This window comes from Leuciscus leuciscus (genome assembly GCF_965113295.1).
Source record: "Leuciscus leuciscus genome assembly, chromosome: 6".
NCBI classification, from domain to species: Eukaryota; Metazoa; Chordata; class Actinopteri; order Cypriniformes; family Leuciscidae; genus Leuciscus; species Leuciscus leuciscus.
Window position 1 is genome coordinate 20,993,727 of NC_138730.1, and position 25,153 is coordinate 21,018,879.

Genomic DNA, 25,153 nt, shown 5'->3' on the forward strand with positions numbered 1-25,153 from the left:
TTACTGTTTTTACTGTGTATTTGATAAAAATAATGATTGATTAAATTAATTATTTTCTCAAAAACATAAAAAAATCTTACAGACCCCAAACATTTGAACTGTAGAGTACCTTGAGTGCAAAGACATTTTGGATAAAGTGTATAAATGTAAATGTGCCTCACTGATAAAAAAAAAAAAAAGGATATTTTTCTTATACAAACTCATCGCTTCACTTCAGAAGGCCTTTATCAATCCCCCGGAGCCGTGTGGAGCACTTTTATGATGGATAGATGCACTTTAATGGACTTCAAAACAGAAACAGCCATTCACTGCCATTATAAAGCTTAGAAGAGCCAGGACATTTTTTTATATAACTCCGATTGTATTCGTCTGAAAGAAGACAGTCATTTACACCTAGGATGACTTGAGGTTGAGTAAATCATCGGCTAATTTAAATTTTTGGGTGAACTATCCCTTTAAAGACTGTGTTTATACCTTATCTTCCTCATCGTGTGTCTTCTTGCAACACGACGTGACACCATTATTGTGGAATGTATGAAATGTAAAATTTGAAAAATTTGCCGTGTCTCGATTTTCTTATTGCCAACTGTTTTCAAAGGACTGCACCAGCCTGATTCTGGTTTGCATTACAATTCCACCAAAGCTAGACAAGGTCATTCTAAACATAGCTCCATTGTTGACATCATCTACATTGGTTCCGCCTGGCTTTACTCCAGACCTCTCATCGGCATTCCAGGGAATCGCAGCCAGGAGTGCAGAGAAAGAAAAAGTGAGTGAGATACCCTGATTGATCACCTCTCCAAATCCTCAAAACCACAAGTGGTCTGCACTGCAGGAACTTTAACAACCGCCACACTCTCGTCAAACAGGACGGCCCCTGTAACTGATCTATTTAATAAAGCAGCAGGTGAGAGAGGCCTCTCAATTCCCGAACGCAGCTCCAGCATGCCCTTAACAAGCTTCCAAGCATGGCCGCCGAGTGTTAAATCACTCCATAAAAATCACAGGCCACATCGCCGACCTCTCTCTCCGTCAGCCGCTGGAAACGAGAGGTCAGGGTGAACATTCAGCGGTGGCTGGGAAAACCTGTTCCTGACTGCAGATGTGCGGTGAGAAAAATCTTCCCAGGAACACTAGTGGAGGATTTTCTGTTAACAATTTTTTTAAAATAATTTTGCATTGACGAACCAGGAGTGCAGAGCCTGAAATTCAATTACAGCATTTAACATGTAAAATAAGCCTAATCTAGATCAGGTTTTCCTATTGGTATTTTTATGACAAGCCGTGATGAAAGACAAAGCTGGATATCTTTTCGTCCGAATATGCGACGTACATTCTAATAAAAAATAAAAAAAAAATAAAAAAATGAAGGACAGTGACTTGGTTCTAGCCATTAGAGAAGTTCTGCATATGTCACCAGAGAAAGGTCTGTCATTTCACCGATATGACATTTTCATTAATAATTTCAAGGTCAGAAGAAATAATAATAATAAAAAGAAACCTATGCATGGAAGATATGTTCACAATAACGATCAATGACATCCATGTAGAAAACAGAATTTTCATTTCATACTGACCTAAAAAAAGCTTGTCAAAATAATACAAATGTAGATCTCATGATTGGTTTCTAAAGAGCCATGGAATTTATACAGTACATGCACTCTTTTAAAGTTTGAGACATTTAAACATTTTTCCTGATTGAACAGAATCATGGAAATTACATTTAATGTTTGTCAAAACACAAAATGACGTTTAGTGCTGACAAATTTGCATTTAAGATCTTAAGTTTCAGGATGGAGTACAGGTGTGGTTGATGTTATTTGCAATGAAGTGTGAAATGCAGTGAGACAGGTATTCGATATGTTCTCCTTTGACATCAGTGTAAACACTTCTGATTTCTTTAGTGTTATGCAAACGTAGATAGTGGGGAAAGGCAACAAATAAAAACGCCAAACTTCATTATAAAGAAGCTGCAAGCCAAAAAGTTAATGCACAATGAGAAGATAAATCTGGCGTTTTCAGGGCTCAGCTGGGTGGAATCAAATTTGGGGAGGCAGTGCTGGGGTGTAATGAAAAACCCTTTTTCAGCAGCACAGGTCAATTTACAATACAGTTTTTAAAAAAGTGAAATGTCAAAACCACAAGAAAATAGCCAGACAAAAAACATCAGTTTTCCCCTGATATTTAAAATATTGTGATATTTCATGAATTTCCTTAAAAAATAGTAGATGTAGACTGAACATCAACCACTATGGAAAGAGTTAGTTTATTATTATTTAAATACTTTAACAGTATTTACAAATATTTTAAATTTGCTTTTTATTTGTAGATTTACTTTAAGTTTTTGTTATGAGTTTTTATTTAATTTCTTATTTAACCTTATTTTTAAAGGAGAACTCCGGTCAATTTTAACATTGAGCTCATTTTTTTGTAAATTTGGAGTGCTGTCAGTACAGAGAACAACGACAAAAATCGGTGTTGCCTACACCGTGTTATCCTCTTTTAAAAATTTGCACCCTGTTGACTTCAATGGGGCACGTTTTAAATCTGCTTTTAGCCTCTTAACATCCTTGATGTGTCATTACAAGTGCCCAGCCATTGTGAGTGATTCCTTCAGAGTGAACGCGGTGAATCTGACTGCAGTAGATGTGAAAGATATGAATAAAAATCCAGTTAATTCAGCCAGTGCACATACCTGTATTTTCTTCCTGTTTTCGGTCGAAGTCCACAGTAGTCGATTGTCGAGTTCACGCGCGTGATCATAGATACTAAACCTATGCGCGTGAACTCGACAATCGACTACTGTGGACTTCGACCGAAAACAGGAAGAAAATACAGGTAAAAATACCCATTGAAGTCAACAGGGTGCAAATTTTAAAAAGAGGATAACACAGTGTAGGCAACACCGATTTTTGTCGTTGTTTTCTGTACTGACAGCACTCCAAATTTACAAAAAAATGAGCTCAATGTTAAAATTGACCGGAGTTCTCCTTTAAAGCTAATATTTATTTTTGGTCACACTTTATTTTAAGGTGACGTAATTACACATTACTATAGTGAGTACATTATGCATAATTACAAGTAACTAACCCTGAACCAAAACACTAACCGTAACTCTTAAAATAAAGTGTAACTTTTATTTTTATTCAAGTTTTATTCAAATGAGTTTAGTACAACTTAAAAGTTATCATCTAATATTTATATTTTATGTCAGATTTATTTCAATTAACAAAAACAACTTTTAATACTTTTAGTTAACAACACAGCATGGAAAGTGCTCTAGATCATGTTGTATAGAAGGTACACAACTTATATTTTCACCAGCAAAACTGTCGCAAGGAGAGTTACCATGCAGAAAACTTCCTGCATTCCTAATGGATAAGAAACTGAATCCGTGTAATTTAATGCTTGCTTCTTTAAAAGGGGGGAAAACCTCAAGTATACCTTTGATCAGGTTTACACTTGACATAGTCAGATTCGATGAGAAACGTCTGCACCAAGACTTCCTTTCAAAAATGATGCGCAAGGAAATCTAATCTGGTCACAGAGGGGCAAACAGGTTGTCAATGGCCCATTCCCACAGGTGCTCACGAGAATAAAAATAGCCAAGGGTTCCTTTGTAATATGAAAAATGTAGCTGTTCTCTTACAAATAATCACAATCCTTTCTCTCCGTATCTCAAGATACTGCACGCACACGGTTCAAGCAGAGGAAAACACGCTATTTTGAAAAAGTTTCCTGTTTATCTTTAGGGTTATATTTAAAAGGTCAATAAACTTGGGAGGTACACCGTTAAAGTGAAATGATCTTTTTTATGGTGTGTGCTCTAGCCGACTGAGCTGCAATCAAAGCCTGTCTTCTAGAGGCTCAGGCACGCTGTCAGACAGATGTTGTTCCTGCTGCTCTAGTTGCCATGCTCTGAATGCCTATAAACATATCAGGCCGGATGACAAATTTGCAACTGCAGCTAGGCCGTGACATATCAACATGCAAATTTATACCACCACAGTCAGAGATGAAGCCTGATAAGAAGTGTAAACCTGCACTGGCAAAGCATTTCACCCCAGGCTCTGCATGATTCATATGAACTTCAGTTTGTATATAAAGCTCTGAAGGTTTACTCTGAGGGCCCCAGCAGAAATGTGCACATTTTGTGGAGCACTCATCCACAGCAGGTCAGGTTCGTGAAATCTAGATCCCGTTGCTCTTGACCGGGTCAGGAATCCAAACTCTATTGGATACTCAGATGACACTCCTTTTGTGAGCAAGAATCTCAGCTATTTGCTCTTTTTTTGTCATCTTTGTCCTTGTTCTGACCTTTCTTTGCCTTGAGAGTCGTGACTTTCTGCTTTACAGACTCCCTTGGGTCATCCAGTGTGTGCATCTTCACTCTTCAAGGAAGCAAACAGGACAAATGGGTCAACTGACATCACTCAGGCTTTGGAAAAAGCGTGTTAGTAGAAGGAAAATCAAAAAAGTATAAGCAAAGCATAAGGTTGCATCCACATTACTGTCAGACCATCTAACTGATATGTAAACGGAACAATCAAAGTTTATTTCATCGTTATGTGCCATTTAAGAATGGGTCTTGTCTTAAATAAGACTAAAAATAGCCCCAGTTTGTGCTCATCAAAAAGCATTAAGCACTGGTTGCATTTCAGAAAGAAAAGCAAAATATACAGTTGTGTTTGTAGAGTTAAAGCTACAATATGTAATATTTTTTGCCACTAGGGGTCGCTAACCTCTTACAATAACAAAGGTGTAGGTTGATGACGCATAAGAGGAATTATGGAACTTGTCGTCATGCTGATGGATCTAATAATGTTTATGGATGAGTGAAAACAATCACGTTTTTAACATGTCTGTGGTATGAAGCAGGGCGCGATTGCTAATAAGAGACAGATATCAGCGCCACTCGCGAGTCCCACGGATATAAAGGAATAAGGAAATTTAATTCTACCGAACTACCCGCAAGTGCAGAATTTCTACTCACACAGGTTAGTTTATTTGAAGCATTAAACTTGTGAGGTAACGCAGCACAGTTTAACTTGGTCTACACTATCACACTAAACTGCATTTGAGTGTGTTGAAAGTTAAAATGTTATTCTATGCGTTAGTTTGTTGGCTATATGAGACTAGCAGTAAGCTAGATCAACATTAGAACATACTGATCATATTCTAACATTTCATTATGTTGAGCTATATAACATTGATTCGTTTTATGTACATTTGCTCACCTGTCTAATAAAGTACATGCAAGATGCTTGACTCAGTCAAGTCGAAGTTAGTCATGGACGCGAAGCTCTCGAAAACGCCACACCGATTGATCCTTGTTTTAGTTCTCCTTTTGTCCCAAAGTCTGCTTGCCATGGTCCATAATGTTTGAATGAAACAACAACAGCGTGAGCGTGCCGCTAGACGTAACGCAGTTGTCCATGTCTGTCCCCATGGTTACTATGGCAGTACGAGTGGAAACCAGTGTATTTCATACATTCCAATAATATTTCATCCTCCATATGGCTTGTTGAAAAGTCAACTTAGTTGCAGGTAGACTGCGAAAAGTCAGCCAATCAGATTAGAGACAGTGATTATTAAATGGTCAATTGCAAACTGCAATTCAACTGCAAATGGCCAGTGGTTGGTCCATTGGTATGTCATCAGAGACTGACACTACCCTAAGCATACCAAAGGACTGGTTTAAAGGTCTGGTACCATTTTTACTGCCTCAAAAGTAATACAGAGACATACAAGTGACTGTTTGGCTGATGAAAGCCTGGTTGTTGGCATGTTCAGAAGCAAACAACCACATGTCCCCTTGTTAACCCCAGGCTTGCTGCCCCATTAGGTCAAATGGAGAGACAACACCTGCATCACACTAAAAATAGATACGTTTTTACAAAAACACCACTACAAAGGGCTTGAAAATGCTGACTTGCAATCAAGCTACAAAGAGATCAAAAGTGCTGACTCTCAATGATCAAAAGTGACAAATAATGAAAGGTTTCATGGAGCCTGTTTCAAGCTTCAAAAAGAATGCACTATTATTCCCTGATCTTCCCTTCTAGGGGGCTGTTAAATCAATGAATGACTCATTTAGAGGAGTTTTGTGAATTGGATCAACGGATTAATTGCAAAGAATGCAAAGAATGACTCGTTCATGAATAAGTCATCGTTATTTCGCTCATGAACGCCAGGTAGGGCAGATTCCAACAATTTCAGGCAACAGCAATAAATGTCAGTCCATTTCTCACAATGCTATTGGCTTTGAAGACTTTGAATATAGTGAACAAGCCTTATCAGTACTTTTTATGAGTAGTACTTCTGTTGCTTTTTGGTCCTCTTTCACTTTGGTCCTCTTTATATTAAAAAGACTGTCCAGGATTGTTTTTAAATTCCCCAGGATGACTATATTATGACACATTGTTTTGGGTGAACTATCCCTTTAAAATTTCGCAAAAGTGCCATGAGTCACCTTTCCTTAAGGATTCGTGAGTAAACAAAGGCACGCTCTCCACAGGCATCAACAGAGATAGTCATGCACACAACAGTGTGTACTCCAGGAGTTACATACAAATAAAGCTACTTCAAACTAAACCACAAGATACAACGGGGCAACTATTATACAACTGGCAATGCTATGCAACACGCCGACATACGGAAAGTACCTTCAATAAATGTCAAAAGCGGGAGCCTGAAGGAGTGTCTGATAAGTGACATACTTTTGCCTTGCTCTTACCATGTAAGGCTGAAATAATAAGGGATTAAGACATATGGAAGAAAGAAGTGATGGGTAAATATATTCAGAGAGAAGCCAGAGGATTACCTAGTCAATGGTATTCTGAATGAAAATAATTATCGTGGGAGCCACATGCTCCTCCGCGACCTCTAGGACTCGTTAATTAAGTACGCTCTTATCACACATGACGGCTAGCCCATTGCCCATTTTCAAATCAGGCTCCTTCGTATGTTTTTACATCAGTGACCTCTGAGGCGTTAATCCATTTTGAATGACTAAAATAGGTGAAATCAAGAGAACAATGTGACGCGTTTATGGAGTTTTAACAAATCTGTGTTGTGTCGAGTGTTTAGTGTGAAAGTAATGTTCCGAGTTCAAAATGAATTCAACTCCGTGACCACAGAAAATGATTTTGACTTGACATTTTAATTCAGGATTATAAGGTAAAAAAAAGAAAAAGAAAAAAGAGTTAAAAAAATATATACGCATGGATAAAAGTTAGCATCACCCTGGTTCCTTCGACAAAAAACTAAATAGGCAAAATCCATTGGCTTTTGGATTATTGCAGAAAATAAGCTCTGTGATAAAAAAAAGATTCCAACAAATGTTTAAGTCTTCATTTAAAAAAAATTATATTTTCCCCGAAAGGTTGAGTTGAGTACAGCGAGGTTGTAAGTGGACTAGTGAGTAGACCTGAGTTTACCTGTTCGGCGTGATGTATAATGTCCCTGACAACCTTTGTAGTCCCATTTAGCCACTTGTTAGCAACCGCCTTTTACAAGACAAATAAAAAGCGGTTGCGCGACGCACCTGTCTCGTATCTCTCACGGAAGAGCGGAAGCATAAAAGGAGGAGCGACGACAGTGAAGGACGAGAGAGGACCAGGCCTGGACTATTTATGTTATGTTTTGTTTATATGTGGCGGCAGTCGCCCGCGAGGGGCTGCCGCATTTACTTTCGTTTTGTTGTTTGTTTATTTTATGATTATAAGGTTGTTGGAATGTTCGCCGGTTCCCATCCCCTTCTTCCCATAACAACTAACCTTGTTTCAATGGCTAATTTTGATTTTATGTCGGCTTTAATGCACATTCATGATATTACTGTTAAATATTCATCACATGCATGTTATTCCAAAAACATAATTGTTTGTCTTCATAATCTTTCATCAAAATGCAATAATTTGACTAACAGGTGGTTTGCATTTGTGAAGAGCACTCATGCCTCATAGCTTAATATTCAGGTGAACTCCAGCAAGATTCTTCAATGCTGGGAAGACACCCGTCTACTGTTCTGTCAATACGAAGTTACGAACTGAAAAGGTTGGCATTCCTTCCACCCTTGAGCGTCCACAGCGTACAAAAGAGTAGCAGAGAGAAAAAAAACCCTTCAAAGCTGCAAGCAGCCACTGTTCAAAGTTACATCAGTGTGACTGTTTGAGATGAAGAGAATGAGGAGTCAGTGCTAGTCAAGGATTACACTGAAGTCTAAAGCTACGTGCCTTTCTAAAACCAACTGCCCACACAATCGCACATGCCTTTATGCGTTCATCTCCAAATGAAAGACATCGCCACACAATGGATCTCAATCGCTGTTGTCACCGATTGCATAAACAAAGCGTTTTCCATTTCACCACCAGGTATCTGCCAATAAAGGGAAGCGTTTATAGTTTGGCAAAGTAGCAGCAACATCACCACATGTCAATCAACAGGATTTTTCTTTGGAGCGAAGACATTTTCAAAGATATGTCGTAAGATCTAAATAAGACTTGGAAGCGGCCTGCAGGGAATGTATTTGTTTTCAAACATGAGAAGAACTGTATACTGTTGTTAGGGACACAGTGTTTGATAAGATTATGTGTGATTAAGCATGGTGATGAATAGCTGTTATTGTTTAGAGATTACTCAAATTACTCAAAGAAACATCTGCGGTACGTATAGAGTGCACAAACTAGATAAACGCCTAGTCAGATTTTCATCTGGCCCTAAAATACCACCCTTCGCCAGTTAAAAATAAACACAGCCAAAGTTAAACTGTTTGAGAAAGGAGCGAGGGAATGCGAGGGGCTCTCGGAGTCTGACGTTGATCAATAGAGAAGAATAGAAGTCAGTCGTTTTTCATCTGTAAGAATTCACAATAGTGATAGGCTTCATTTGTCAAGTGACAATCGGTTAAAAACTCCACTTTAAACATGATACTCTTACAACTTAATACATGCACGGGAGGTCACGTAGACTAGCTGGATATAAACATCTTTTACAGCTGTGGCTGTCTGCCGGAGGAAGAAAAACAATCAGGAACTGCATTTTTACATTTTCGGAAGAAAATCTGAGTGCTGCTTGCCTGAACAAAAATCACTGCCAGGGGTTTTTATGCAGTTGCTAAGGTGTTCTTAGTGGTTTATGTCAATTGCTATGTGGTTGCTAGGGTATTCTGGGTGGTCTCTGTGATATTCTGTTTCTAGATATGGCTTGGGTCCCTCCTTCATCGTAGGGCTAAGAGTTTATTTTGCCCATTTTACTATCCATCGGATAAAAATCCAACTGTATAACTGTGATTGTTTAGAAAAGTAAAAGCACATGTAAACGTGTAAAAGCAGATTTTTGGTGTGCATGTAAACCTAATTCATTGAGGATGAGTTACATACCAAAGCTTAATATGACCAGCAGTACGAGTCATGCTTGTCTTTTTTATTAGCAAACGTTGGGTATCTAGAATATTCTTATTTTTATTTCCATTTTTACAACCAAGAACCTCCCCGTTAGATTCTAGTATGGCTGGAACATCCAATGTTCCTTTTTCAGGTAAAAAAAAAAGCTATTCTGTTAACTAATACTATTTTCATCAGTCACCATCCTCTGAACGCTGTTTCTAACATTATGGCAGACACATTGGAGCTTTCTTGACCCCTCATTTGGTGAAGGAAATTCTTCCTTCCATGGGATCAAAGCCAATGTATCAGAAGCCAGAGGGCAGATCAATTATCTGAGCACTTTCCACTGTCCAGCTTGTTACGATCAGATGTTCAGACAAATCTGGCTCTTTCAGGGGCCAGAGGGGAGGGAGGGTGATCAAATAGCTCTCTATTTTTCTTCCTCTGCCAAGTCTATTGCACACTGACAAATGTCATCCTGTAAAAAAATCCAGAGCTGGTCCCCTGAAAGCCCAGCAGCTGTGTTGGCCCGGGAACTCCTGAGGCACGTTGCCGCCAGATTCCCACTTGACAACAGGGGAAAACAAGCAGGTGTGCAGCTGAGGAAGACAAGTATATCCGAAAAGGGAGATTATGGGGGAAACCACACACGCCTTGACCAAACGCCTTGACCACAATTACATGGCAGAAGACTGGAAAAGAAAAAAACACGTCCTTGAGTAGCCGAGTCAGCCGACTCCAGAGGAGAAAGGAGTGCTTATGCTTGCTCTTTATGTGATAAGAAATGGGATGGAGGCAGAGCCATTAAAACTGTGTGAGATAAGAGAGAGCTCATTCAGACGTGCCGACCCTCCTGATTAAGAGGCTAATTCACAAGATGTCAGTCAAACCTGGAAGGAGAATGTTTTACCACACGCTAAAAATGAGACGAAAGTCCTTGAACAATAGAAGCCATTTCTTCTATAGCTATTCTTTATCAAAATCCTTTAACCACAAAAATTTCAATGCAGTATTTTTTTTGTTGGATGGCAATATTAACATTACTCTGAATTCATAAATGATTTCAAGTTTAATAAAAGTTAAATAAAATATAGTGCAGAAAATGGGCCTGTAAAAACAACTGGAATCATTCTACCTCACGCTTAAATAAATAAGGAGACCTTAACCCTTTAGAACCGGCTGTGTCGTCGCCGACACATATCAGCAAGTTATATTAATTTGACTGTAACTCTTCAACCAGTTGCACTATCAGAACCATTCAAATTGCCCCTGACAGTAGACAACATGCGCTTTTCGGCAATATACGGCTTATTACAGTAATTTCATGCTTTCCGTCTGCAAATGACAGCAGCGCGGGAAGGAAGGATTTGAACAGAGATACGAAGCGCGGCAGGTTAGAGTGTTTTGGATTGCATAAAATAATAAAAGAAACGAACAAATACATGGCGAAAGAAGTGTTAGACAGCAGAAGAGGGGATTGGGATGATTTTTAATGAAACTTGGGAAGTGGATGGCCGTTACTCTTTCACGTATCTAAGCATGTAGTGAGTGCATGTGTATGTGTGCGTGCCTATGAATGCATGCATTTGTATGTGTGCGTGTATGAAAAAAAGTGTCCTAAATGAAAACTGTGCAACCCAATGTCACAAAAAAGACTTGTATATATGTATTATAGTTAATTTATCAACTTTAAAGTGTTAGTTTCTTTCGTTCATGATTTTTTTCCAGTTTTTTTTCTAAATAAAAATCAGTACATTTATTCTCTTTTTTTATTTTTGTCTATTTAAATTCTATTTACAAACTCAACACACACAATAATGGTCAATAACTGTAATTTGTTGAAAGCTAATCTTTTTCTGAAAAAGATGACACCTTGCACATTAAGATAGCACATTGTTTTAGAATTGTACAGTCAAAAAATCTAAATATGTGAAAAACACCTATTTTAGCTTCAGGTTCTAAAGGGTTAACAAGTAAACAAAAAAACAAACAAAAAAAAAATACAGATTTTACTGAGGGAAACAAGGTCTTACCAGTTTCTCTCTGTTGACCATCTGTCTCAACCATTTAAAGTCGAGAGGTTTGAAAGCAGAGAAGACAAAGAGGGAATCTTTTTCATAGCGTTCAGGCTTCTGGATGGCCCCCTCAGGATAGGTTATCCTCATGGTGGTCTTAGTACCTACATCTCTGGTGTAACCATTCACTGGGGCCTCGTTGAGTCTAAAAAGTGCAAATCAGCGGCATTTGTGTCTGCAATTCTTTTATTTGTTCTGTTTATTGATTTGGACATTAAAAAAGCAGAACATGGTGACTGTGTGCACTCACCTTACTACAACATCGTATTCGTCGATGCGGGATCCTAAAGACTTGTTGCTAAGGATACCACCATTACCTACTATTATACACCTTTTACAACTCAAACTGCAAAGAGAACATATGAGAAAAAAGGTGGCATTACTCCAAAACCTGCATACATCTTTACAACCATATTCAGCTATTAAAACTGACACAAGCCTAACCTGATATTGCCTATAACTGTAGTTTAAAAAAGGTCAGGTAAAAGATGATACACTATATACATGCGTTATGCAAACCATGACAATCAGAGTCAGTCAGAACATTTTATGCTTAATACACATTAAAATATATTTTTTTTTTTAAAGAAATGAATTATTTTATTCAGCAAGGATGCATTAAACTGATCAAAAATTACTTTAAATACTTTTACAATGTTAAAAAAAGATTTCCATTTCAATAAAATGCCTCCTGGAATCCGTAAAAAAAAAGAAAAAAAAAAGAAGAAGAAAAGTATCACTGTTTCCACAAATATATTAAGTAGCACAACTGTTTTCAACACCGACAATAATAATAAATGTTTCTTGAGCATCAAATCATATTAGAATGATTTCTGAAGGATCATGTGACACTGAATACTGGATTAATTATGCTGAAAATTCAGCTTTACCATCACAGGAAAAAAATGACATTTTTAAATATATTAAAATTGAAAACAGTTATTTTAAATTGTAATAATATTTCATATCATTAATATTTTATTGAAATAAATGCAGGCTTGGTGAGCATAAGCCTTATTTCAAAACCCCAAAAAAAAAAAAAGAGAAGGTCTTACCTATCCAAATCTGGACCCAGTCCATAATTCTTTGTGGAAGATAAAATAACATCTATGATTCTTTCTGTAGAGAGAGAGAGAGAGAGAGAGAGAGAGAGAGAGAGAGAGAGAGAGAGAGAGAGAGAGAGAGAACAAAGAAGATGAAACAAAAACATCTCTAAATGGTTACGGCTCTAATCTGACTCAAATGATTTTCTCCATTAGTAATCTACACTTCTGGTGGTCTGATGGAGAAGCATGATTGTATTATTTGCTTGGAGGCTCCTGGAAGTTGTATTAGCAACTGAAAATAGGTTACTGACACCTTGGAAAAACCAGTCTGTAAAAGTGGAACGCCATTTGCAAACAAGTAAAATTCCTGTGCCAAAGACTTCAATTTAATGTTCTACAATGCCTTTAGTATGTCACCTCGTGATGTAAATTTACAGAGCTGTTTGGTCATAGTGATCATTCCTCCGATACCCTCGAAGGCATTCGTGGAAGCCACAGATTATGCCGCCTGATATCAGCGAAGATACGGGATTTCCTAGTAAGGCTGCATTAGTGTGATCCATTGAGGTAACTAAAGCATGAGTATGCATACTATAAAAGGCCAAAGATGAGAAAACAGATTGAAAAAGTGCTAATTCAAGGAGTACGGACTTGCCCATTTTCCCAAAATACCTTTTTGACCTTAACTATATTCCAATGAACAAGAATCAAGAAGGCATAACATGGAGGGAAACACTTTGGGAGGTCTGCTAGGCACTTTGCAGTACGTGTGAGGCGCCAAATCTACATCTGTACATAATTCTTCCTTTTTTTCCTCGTCCGGTGGTTTGAAAGCATCTACCCTAATGACTACCATTACTGTTTCTGACAACAAAGAGCTCACATGTGAGATTATCTTTTTTATTGCCATAGACGCTATGTTATTGAGAGGCAAACATAATAGGATGCACCAATGTAGTCCTGTGGTTTGGTTTGGTTTGGTTTGGTTTGGTTTGAAGTGAATGGATGTGATTACAACAATACAGAATGTAAAAACCTTCTGTAAATTGATTCATCCTCCAGAAGTGCAACAGTCGGTGTAGTGTGAAAGCTAACGTAAGAGCTGGAAATCTGCATTGACCCTAAACTGTGACCTGAATGATTAAAAAGCAGCAGGGAGTAGCCGTCATTGTTTGGACAAAGTGCTGACGGCTCACATCAAGCATCACCACACACTGCAAAAACAGCGTCGGGACCACACTGGAATACGAAACGAATATATATATATGCTCATAAACTATTTAAACAATTCATCGTGAGTTTTAGAGGAACTTCACCAAAGTAGCTAAGAGTGACACTTCATCCTGAGTCACCGGAGACATTTAAGAGGCTACTTAATACTGTAAGGCACTTAAAAGGCCAAACTTACAGTCAAAACAGCCCTAATGGTTTATTCTCCTTTGAGGTATTTGGTTCTCCCGTCTTTAAAGGATGTTGGGATTACCTTACGGTCGACAAAACCATCTGCAATGCTTTGACTGAATGTTTTCCACTGAGGGCGACGTAATCAAGAGCAGAAATCACAAAGTCGTAGGTGGCCGCAGGGATCGCTTATATCTGAATTGGTAGTGCAGAAATAAGACATCTATTTTTATGCCTTTCTGGCCCACGACTCGAGAACCTTTGTCAAGCTCTATTCAAGAACCACACGTATCACCTATCCAAATGAATAAAGTTAAAAGCGAAGTCACGCTAGGCTCACGATCCGTGCAGCAAACAGAAACCAGGTGTAATGTAAACAAGGGACCTGCTCTTTTGAAAGTCTTCATGTGCGTGGACACGGCAGCCCTTAACCGAACACAAAGGTTACATTCAAGGTACCCTTATGTGCCCGTTGCCCTCAAGTGCTGGAACATTTGACAATGTGCTGAAATCTAAGATGTAATCGTCTTTTCAGATGGAGGGGGAAAAAAACTGAGCAGACAACGGAGGATTACATTAACAACCAATTGGTTTCAAGAAACCGTTTTCTTATCTACAGGTCTTTCTCTGAATGTCTCATTCTCTTTGATACATTCACAAAGCTCAGTAGAATGAAGTTCTTGTTCTCTGCTGAATGGAATAAAACCCCCACATCACTGAGGTACATAAATGTCTGCCATACAGTGCATTACATCAGGCCACGTACACACAACAGAGGTTTACTCTCAGACACTCCTGCAATATCAGGGTCATCCCTGTCCTGAACCGGCAATGGTTGATCAAAGTAAGGTTTGGCATCCTACTGCTATATAGAAACATGAACGCTAACAGTTTAAAACATTTGGAGTTTATGACAGGAGTCATTTTTGTGACCAGAGACGTATTATTGTCCAGTAATACTTTTTATTTATGCCAGTTAAACTTCTGCTTTCTCTTGACTTTTCGAGAGTGAAGTTGCATGTCAAATGCAATTGTATCAATAATAAGCTCTATATACGAATGATAGAATTCCAGATAGGATTCTGATTAATTGCATTATTTTATTTGGGTCTGTTTTGTCCATTTTGCTTAAATATTCTTGAAAATCAGCTGCGGGACAAGTTTTGAATTGCTGAGTGCATGTGCAGGAGGGAAGATATTAATGTGCACTAGAGCTGTAGCGGTGCGTCGATGACGTCGACGCCAAAATTACGTCGACGTCATATTTTTTGCGTCGACGCTTCTTTATTTATTATCTATTTATTTTTTTGCACCATTCCCGGAGGTACAGCTCGCCACACACACACGTCTCCTTTCTCTGCAGAATGCCACAAATCCGCTCAACCAATCACAGCGCACCATTCCACGCATTGTAAACAGTAACGGTGGCGCTCTGACACCCGGCATCCTAGTTTTCCTTATCTACTTTGCACTTTTTGATCAACAAACAAACAAAAAAAATAATACATTGATGAACCTGTGGTGGATTCTGCCGTAGGGAAGAAACGTAAGCCATCGAAATCTAATCATTTACGTGAGGAGATTAAGAAGATGAGGCACGCGGGAGGAAGAGAAATGCCGACTGATGCTTGTTCTCACACGACAGCGTCAAACTTCTGTCGAATGCTGACACGTTAACCCCAGGGGATCTTTTAAAAAACTTTCAATTCTTGTACTCAAAGTCAACGAAAACCGAGCAGGACCTAAGCCATTTTACAGCTGATCGCCGTCAAAAAAGAAGGTCGCCGTCGTTCAGAAGGTATTTCTAGCGATGGCTGATTGAATGTAGCCTATGTTTAGTCCAGATTAGTATTGACCGAGTTCAGAGGCTGTCATATGTGGATCAACTTACTTTGTTGTGTATTTTCAACAGTTTCAATGTGAAAATTTACTTTTATATTGATTCAATGGATTAATTGCATGAAAAAAAAAAAGGATTTATCACATTTATACTATATTATTCAGAAGTAAACATTGTAGCTGACAGTGTGTTTATGTCAGAATGTTTATTTTTAAACCACAACCTTCTAAGTGCTTCTTTTACCAATATATTTAACATATCTTTTGCATTTCTCATCCAAACAACGTCAAACTTGGCACTGCACTTACTCGTGCCCAGACAGCTGTCGAGTTTGAAATCCATCGGAGTAACGGCTCGACAGAGATATGCGAATAACAGACAGGATAAATAATTCCAATTAGTCGTTAGATTAGTCGACTAATCGATAAAATAATCGCCCGACTAATCGTTTAATTAATAATCGTTTACCCCAGCCCTAATGTGCACAGTATGAAAGAGAAGGAATGATAGTGAGACTGACTTATATAAACCCAAAATATAAACTTTAGAAATGATAAATTTTTAAGATACAGAATGTTATTTGTTTATCAAGCCACAAAAACTAGTATAGCGTTGTGTGGAGGAGGGGGGGGGGGGGGGGGGGTAGTAGTCAAGTCAAGTCAAGTCAAGTATATTTGTATAGCGCTTTTCACAATACAGATTGTATCAAAGCAGCTTCACAGGATTAAATTAAAATAATACAACAAAGTTTGTTTCAAGAGGAATTTATTGATTGATAAAATTAAATTAAATATCCCCAAAATATCCCCAACTGAGCAAGCCAAAGGCAACAGTGGCAAGGAACCGAAAAACTCCATCAAGTGACCTAATGGTGTCCTAAAACTCCATCAGGTGACCTAATGGAGAAAAAAAAAACCTTGGGAGAACCCAGGCTCAGTCGGGAGCCAGTTCTCCTCTGGCATTTATGAGCTAGAGGCCGGATTGTAGTTTGAACTGTAGGATTATATGAATGCCTGGCTGAAGAAATGCGACTTTAATCTAGTTTTAAACTGGGAGAGCGAGTCTGAGCAACGAACAGTATCAGGAAGACTATTCCAGAGTTTTGGAGCCAAATGTGAAAATGCTCTCCCTCCTTTGGTGGTTCTGGATATCCTAGGTATGACCAAAAGCCTTGAATTTAGTGATCTTAAAGAGCGCGATGGATTATAGGGCGATAGAAGATCCGTTAAATAGACTGGAGCTAAGCCGTTAGAAAGGCTGCACATTATTTCATTTTAGCATTGATATTGCAATGTGCGCATCAGCGATATGCCTGGTTCAGACTACACAATTTTTTTGTCTGTTTTGTCAGTCAGATTATGTGATCTTGACTCCTAAATTCTTGTCTTGTCATGGACAAGAAACAGACAACACGTTGCTTCACGACCAATCATCGATTGGCATCTTTAACAATGTGCGTGACATCATTGAGAAGGCAGAACAAGCGACTGACTTCTGGAAACAAGAGCGTAAACAAACAATGGTTGTACTAGCCTAACGCTAATTCCAGTAATCACCGGGTTGCTGAAGCACCTCCGCTATCGCTCGCCAGCATTTATCTTTCACTCTGTCGTGGTAGTCGCTCGAGGAAACATCACAAAGGTAGGACTATTGTTGCCATATAGCTGCATTAACCTTTTCTCCATTGCATAATTCAATCTAGCAGCACCAATACAACCGTCTCTCTTTTGTCTCGCCATGTTTGACAGCTGTGTACAAAAGGGTTTACGTAGCCTGACTACGTCAGACTTCGTACTTCCGCTCAATTTCAGTTCGCTTCTGTACTCAGTCTGAGATAGCGACCTATCTCCCAGTTTTCCTCCGGCCTCAAAACAGCCGGCCAATCAACGAACAGAGGGCGGGCTGAGAGCCGTGACGTAGACGCTGATTGTACCGTGGATGCGTAGATTTACTTCACATAATCTGCAAAAGTCGTTCACAGCCATGTTCACTCCGGTATTTCGCTCGATGGTTTTGTTTTCGCATCATACATGTGTTTACAGTGGAAGTTCAATGCGGCTGAGCATGCGCATAACACACGTCATAACAAAACGTTATGTGATTGGCTTACGGGTAACCAATGATTTTACACTTTAGACAAGCAGCATCAGTTGTCATCCACTATGGCACACTATACGAGATGCGTTCTTGCGACACCAATTGTCATTTACGAATGACCATGACACCCTACCCTAACGGATATTTAGATATTTAGGAAACATGCTAATTTCACATACTCGTTTCTCTGAAAAACACTTCTACAGCCAGTTATATTATTATTTTACAAGCTCCGTATTGTCAGTCGGGTTTTGTTTGGTCTGTGTGATCTCGCCCACTGCCTGTTCACCCAATAGTATTTCGACACCCCGGGATGCCAGTTGGCAGGAGAAGCAGCGCATCGCAGCCTTGGAAACGAGCAAACAAACCGGGTCTGTGATTGCAGATTCCACACAACCTAAAAAGCCTCGATATCCATCAAAAAATCTCTATGAACGAGAGCATATTAGGGGCATAACAATGAACAGGACACAATAATAACAAAAATTTGTTGGAAAAAATTTTTTTTGCAGACCTCCCAAAAAGTGCTTCATACCGATTCAAATAATTAACTTGTGTAAATAAAAAATTTTTGGAAACAAGACAGCATTTGGAGAATATTGTTGTTAAAGGGCAAAGTCCACCTTAACAAATCTATTTTAAAAAAGATACATACCTTGTGTTTTAAATCCAAATGGAGGTAAATAGTTGTTAACTTTTGCAAGCCGCTTAAAGTTTCGGTCCAGAAACATGGAAGCTGGCTTACTAAACCTGCAAAAGCATAAGAAACAAAACATAATGAATGTACATTCTATTGACAACTAACATTCAGATGTAGACAAATGCAAATTCAGCAAATCTAATAGAAGACTGCAAATATTTGCACAGTACCAAAAACATCTCCATATCAATTCCATATCAAAAGGGCTAATAAAATATAGCCAAACAACACATTCCCTTCCTGGACATCAGGAGCTTGGGGAGTCAAAAGGGGCTTTTGTATGTGAGAGGTCTCACTTCATCTCTGCTTTGACCTGTGATTAAAGTTTAAAACAGTGTGGCTGATCCAGCACCAATCAATCACGAACCCAGGCCTCCGTTCACCCCTTCTTAGAGGAGTCAGGGGATACCCTACCCGGAGGCCATTTCCCAGCACACTCCCCTCTTAAAGCTTGATGTGCAAATGCAACGATAAATGCCTGTGCCTCTGACCCACAGATCCTCGCTGTCATTTTTTATCTACTCCGCCTGCTACCAAAGGGCATTTCGACAACATTTAAAGCAATACAAATGGGAAATCTCCAGGAAGTGGAACACTGAGCTGCTCAAAGGTGCCGGTAAGCAGTGTGAACTTTCAGAAGCCATCAAACAACATTTTTCAATACAGATCCCTTTCAGGGGTCATTTTTATAAGTCTCAGACAGCAGAGCATCTTCCACAAACACATCGTGAACGCTGCCACTTTTCTGCTTCCGTAAGTGTGGCCACACGATGGATGTCTGTTTTTACGACCCTCCCAACTCAACAGGCTCATTATTCATTTACAAACATGAGGATATTGGATCATTTTTCAGAGGTTTTTTTCCCCCTCTTTCTGAGGTCTTTTATAATTAAGTTAGAAAATTGCAGTAGATTGGTCAGGGGGAAGACTAACAAGGAAAGCTTGTCGAGAGTTACATGCGGTTTGAAAAAACTAGGTTCCCTTAAGAAAACTTAAAAGACTAATCATGGATCAGTAAAGAGAACACAAGGGTCATTTAAAAAAACAGCTCTTGCTTTTAGGAAGAAAAAATAGCAGAACCCCTTTCCCAAAATCCTTTCCAAAGTACAGAGCAGCAGGAGTTAATGACCATCAAAATTCACATTAAAGGGAGCAATTTAACAAGCTTTTTTGGTAACAGAGGACTCCAGTTGCTTTTGAACCATCTAAATCTACAACAATGTCTGATATGTCGGGAAAATGAGGACAAAGAGGATGTCAATTGAAAAAAAAAGTCAGAGCAATGGCAGGAAATGAGATGAGGAAATGAATGGGCTCACTATTGGCAACTGGTAAACAGATTCTGATAAAAGTGTTTCTATTTTATGTACTAATCGCTGAAGGCTAGAGGATATCCGACAACGTCAAGAAAAAAGGAAAAAAACGGTTGCATCGGATACTCTTCTGATATCACCTGATAAAAGCAGACAAAGCGAAGTCTTGCCAAAACAAACTGTGATTAATTAACTTGTGGCTTGTGGGGTGCGGACTAACTCGCATTATAAATAACTGGGTGAGAGAGCTTTAGGTCTAAAGACAGACAGGGGTCTGCTTGTCTTAAAGGGGTCCTGAACAGGAGGCCTGTGCACATTGTGCTCATTTCCTCATGGCTATCTCTCACTGGGGGCTGTATTTTTATAACCGGCCGCTCAAGTTCAACCAAGACATTTGATTTAAGAGTCCAATACAAACAATTTGGGGAAAGGAGTAGAGGTGTTGAAAATAAAGTTGATTCCATGGGTGAGCCAACGACTGAACTAACAGAGGGTGGGATCACATGGCTTCAGGTGGTTTCCTACACATGCAGGGATCCCCTATTAAAATGAAACCGCTAAAGGGAGAGATAAGCAATTGCCCAAATGACCATATACATGCAATTGGGCTTTAACCTTAATAGGACCATCCCTACTTTATCCAACCACTGATTAGTGAGGCTGATAAGTTTTTCTAGATTTAAAAAATAAATTGTTTGCATAAAGATAAAAGTAAAATTTTAAGGGACAGTATGTAAGTTTTTCCATTAGAGGACTTTTATTCAAAACAATAACAAAGGCGTAGCTTGATGACGCCTTGAATGAGTGCGGAATAATGGGAGTTGTTGTCTTCACCTCCACAGCTGATTAAAACCAATCAGACGGGACTTGGGTAGAAATCATATTCATGGATGAGCTAATGTATTAAAGCTTTATTAACGTTACTGTGGTATGAAGCAGGGCGGGGGTGAGAGCTGTCGGAGCGGAACACTCTCGGTGTTGGTATGAGACACTTGTTGCACACTGCAGTAAGCTAGATTGATATTAGAATATCATATTAATAAAAGATAGATTGTTACGAGTGTTTGTTAATGGCATACAATTCATTTTAAAACATTGTATGGTGGGCAAAAATGCTGTATTACTGTAAACAAAAATAAAGCTATTTCTGATTATGCCATTTTAGCCACTTGTCAAAATAGTGTTGTCTGATTTACTTTCTGGGTACAAACATGTTACTCGCAGTAAATCAAGAAAACAAGATTCAAACCGTATTGAACAAGGATTCGTTTTCTGTCGATGACGGTATCCAAACAGTTTCTCACCTGTCTAATAAAACGCATAATATATTAAAGTTTTGGGGTTTCCTGGAAAATCGAGGAAATCAAGGGTAATGGGACATGACGTCACTGACAGGCGACCCAATGATACAGACCATTACACTGGTTAAAATTGCCAAATCCTCTGGATTTAAACCTTGTTAGAAACATTTGGGATAATGTAAGTCCACAAGTCAACAAAATATTTAACATTGTTCTAGTGGTTTTTTGATATTTTAATCCAAAAATCTTACATATTGTGCCTTTAATTATACTAGGTGACTTTCTTGAAATTGAGTCTTAAGGTTCTTTATCCAAAATGTACACAGTTAGTCCTCTTAGATGCTTAAAAAATATCCAACTACAAAACTACTATGCTTTGATTAATTCAATGGAAACACTTTACAATAAGGTTCAATTTGTTTACATATACTGTCTACGTATAATACTTCGTTTTTTAAAAACTTTTTTAAAAATGCAAGCTTTTTATATTATTAATGAGCATGAATTAACAAGGAACAACAGTATATTTATCATTTATAATTAATCAATATTGTTGTACAGTTGTCAGTTTGTGAAACCTATTATCTGTTTATACGTTCAAAAAGTACATAAAATGTTTCTTTAGTTCACCGTGATTCTGGCAACATCTTAACTGAATCAATGTATCCTAAACATCATTATAAATAATTTATCATGCAATAAAAAAGCTCAAATATTTGTGTTGTAATGATGTGGCAGCAGTGCCTTTTGACCCCGAAAAATAAACAGAGACCCTGAGAACCTTGATCCATCACATGTTAATTAGAGGCACATTGTAGACACTGTTAACACATATGCCATTAATTGGGGGACCTGTTAAAAAGTTTTAGGCACCAATTCAGTCATTGCTCTGCTTTATGGGTCTCTTGATGCTTGTACTGCCTCTAGACAAATAACAACAAAACAAAACGTCTTCTGCAACGTGAACTTGTCATTCTTGTTGTCAACTGTTCTTTACACTCTCTCTTCTTTAAAAGGTTTTTTTCCTTAAATTAATATTTTTGTTTAGTCAGTTTTTGTTTAAATCAATCCAGGGCAACCATCTGACTAAATATTGCTGTTGCTATTGTGTGATAGTTACTGTTTTGTGATAGCTTCTAAAATCCCTTCCAAAATAATCTTGCTTGATTGGTGGAAAAGCTATTTCTAAACAATCTTATGGCGATGAGAGAAATATCCATGAACAAACCAAACCGTGATGCTTAATGTTTATCATCGTTGGGCATGCTGTAGTGGAAAAATGACTTCTGCTAACAATAGCCAGCAGGAGAATTATCCTAAAGATGAGGGAACAATGGAATACGGATGCCAGCAAATACGGAAAGCTCCATCAAAGGGCCATGGCGTCACTGAGGGTCGCTGAGCGTTGTGTGACATCATTGAGAGTCGAGGAGAGCTCTGAGAATTTAGTCAAATGGAAGAAGTTGACTCATTCGGTTCTCCACAGTGGCTGCTTTACAGAGCATTTTCCTCTCAGCCGCAATGACAGAATCACTGTCCACTTCCAAAAGAGTTACAACAGGCACATTGTGGAGCTGGCGAGCATGCGGAAGTGGTTGTTTGTTGTGGTAGGTCACAAATTAACAAGGACTTAATGGATCAGGGGAACAGCTTTCTGTTCAATCTGAGATATTATGAGACTGGCCTCAGGGGCTTCATGGCTGAGAAGTGACATAGTGTCTCTCAAAACCAGGGAGAGTTGAATACACAAGGAACTTGGTAAATCAGGACTACAGAAGTAAATCTTTAACAAAGCGGTCTTCCATTCATAGAGTTTGTACTTAATTCTGAAGACGACAGAGAGCTCAATATTGCAAAGCCTTCCAGATCAAAAGCAGGTTTCAAAAAAGCTGAACAGATAAAAAAAAAAAAAAAAGATGACTAAAAACACAGCATTCAGCCAAAGCTTCTTTGTGTTCTTCCAACCAAACATCCATCCCATCTGCCATCTTCATTTATCCTCCTTTTGAAATATGAAATACCTTTTCTCAAAACACAACCACATCTAGCAGAGTGCAAATTCAAGTGAAACTGCAATAGACCTCAATTCATATATATCAGCAATCAACAATAAGAATGTGTTTCTGTCAGTCACCACTTTGATGAACAATTTACTTTATATTTAGACATTTGTTTTGGGGATTTTTTTTTTTTTTTCATATATTTTCAACAATATCACCCATCTCAGACAGCTAACTTTAACTAATGGTGCACCAAATTATTTTTTACTGAAACACCAACACCAAAATTATTACATATGTATTGTAACAACCAACAGTCAACCAACAAACTGAGTTGTACAAACATTTAAACTGCATGCAAGGCAGTTTTTTAATAATCAAATTATGTTTCTACTCAAATTTTAACATTTAAACGGTGGCTGTAATATATTTTGACAGGTTTATTCAAACATACATTAAAGTGCCCCTATTATGCTATTGTAAAGGTTCCTAATTTTCTTTTGTTTACATGCAGCCTAGGTAATAAAAAATTAAAAATAAACTTTAATTTTCTTCCATTGCACATCATCTCTTTTCTCAAAGAGTCTGAAAATGGTTTGTTCGAAGATTCAGTCTCTCTAGCTACAACTAGAGTGTTTTGTACAGGGTCAAAGTAGATGTTTGCGGGCAGTCAATGAAGACCAAAGGCTGGCATTATGCAAATTTGTTACATTGTTACATAGGTATGTAACAGGAAATGAGAATGGAATTGCTGACAACTCAACACTTCTTTATTTTAGGAGACAATAACTTTAATTGTCATGTACTTTGATATTTAAAACTCTTTAGACAAATTACTCTCACAAACAGCTATATTACACACGGCATGAAAGTTAATATTTGAAAAAGCATAATAGGGGCACTTTAAATAATTATGATTAAGACATCACTAACAGAATAAGTAAAAATATAATTAAAATTATGTTATACAGAGCATATCTACCTGTTATAGCTTATACATGTTGTGTGCACGAAAAAGACACCAGAAAAGCACTAATTTCAGCCAAAATGTAAACTGTTTTTCAGTGGCCTAAATATCAGTGCATCACTCATTTAAAACAGCAGATTGTGCAACAACATGTACAATAAGTTACAGAAAAAGGCAATGGGTCATTCTTATTGTCGAACCCTGAGTATTATGTTAATAAAAAAATCGGTTCATACTTTGGATAGATAGCAGTCATTTTGGCAGCTGCATAGCCAGGTTTGCAGGATCCTTCACTGAGGTTTCCATACTTGTACACCAACTCTGGAGGCCTGTAGACAGTTAGAGAGGAGAAGAAAGAGGAGGCATTCATTTTGGGTTGTAAATGTTAAACCTGACAGAAACATCAGACAGCATAACTATGCTACAGGGTAATGGTGAATCTGAGGTATATTACATTGTTTTATCTTGCCTGGCACATGATGGATGGCATCTAGATCAGGATGTGATGGATTACTTTGTGAAACTTCGTTTATCGCTGATGTGTTAAATAAATGAAATAGTCAAACAATAGGAATGCAACACATTTTGCTGGCTGCACAAACAGTGAGCGTGTTTATTTCATACTTTTGTTCTGAAAGAATGTTCCAAGCTCAAAACAGCTAACGCTCTAAAGACAGCATTTGTGGTATGATGTTACCACAGAAAACAATTTTGACTTGCCCCTCAGTTTTATTTTTATAGGAAAAAGGCAAAAACTGGTTACACGCTCAGTAAACTAAACAGGGCCAGCGTTCCGGGTTGTTTAAAAGCTGAAATGTAAAGTACTTACACTAATTATTCCATAAAGCTAGTTTATTTTTCAAACAATAAAACTGTCTACTTTTCTAGATGAGTAAACATCTGGTTATGCGTGACAGAAGTTTGCACAATGCAAACAATGCTTTACAGACAGCAATGCCATATAACTCATGTCTTGTTAAAATCTGCAATGTTTGGAATCTTGTGGTTATACTTTATTGCCTCCATT

General features: G+C 38.2%; 1 protein-coding gene across 4 annotated transcripts in view; it reads right to left on the minus strand.

Annotated features, from left to right (window-relative positions):
* Window positions 1–25,153, minus strand: part of st3gal3b (ST3 beta-galactoside alpha-2,3-sialyltransferase 3b) — a 64,518-nt gene that overhangs the window by 14,071 nt on the left and 25,294 nt on the right. For all 4 annotated transcript variants that reach the window (XM_082172178.1, XM_082172181.1, XM_082172180.1 and 1 more), the window contains 5 exons: window positions 24,363–24,455; window positions 18,501–18,595; window positions 12,517–12,580; window positions 11,712–11,807; window positions 11,420–11,606 (listed from right to left, as the gene is read on the minus strand). In XM_082172178.1, the coding sequence (XP_082028304.1) occupies window positions 11,420–11,606; window positions 11,712–11,807; window positions 12,517–12,580; window positions 18,501–18,595; window positions 24,363–24,455 (535 nt within the window). The remainder of the gene's footprint in view (window positions 1–11,419; window positions 11,607–11,711; window positions 11,808–12,516; window positions 12,581–18,500; window positions 18,596–24,362; window positions 24,456–25,153) is intronic.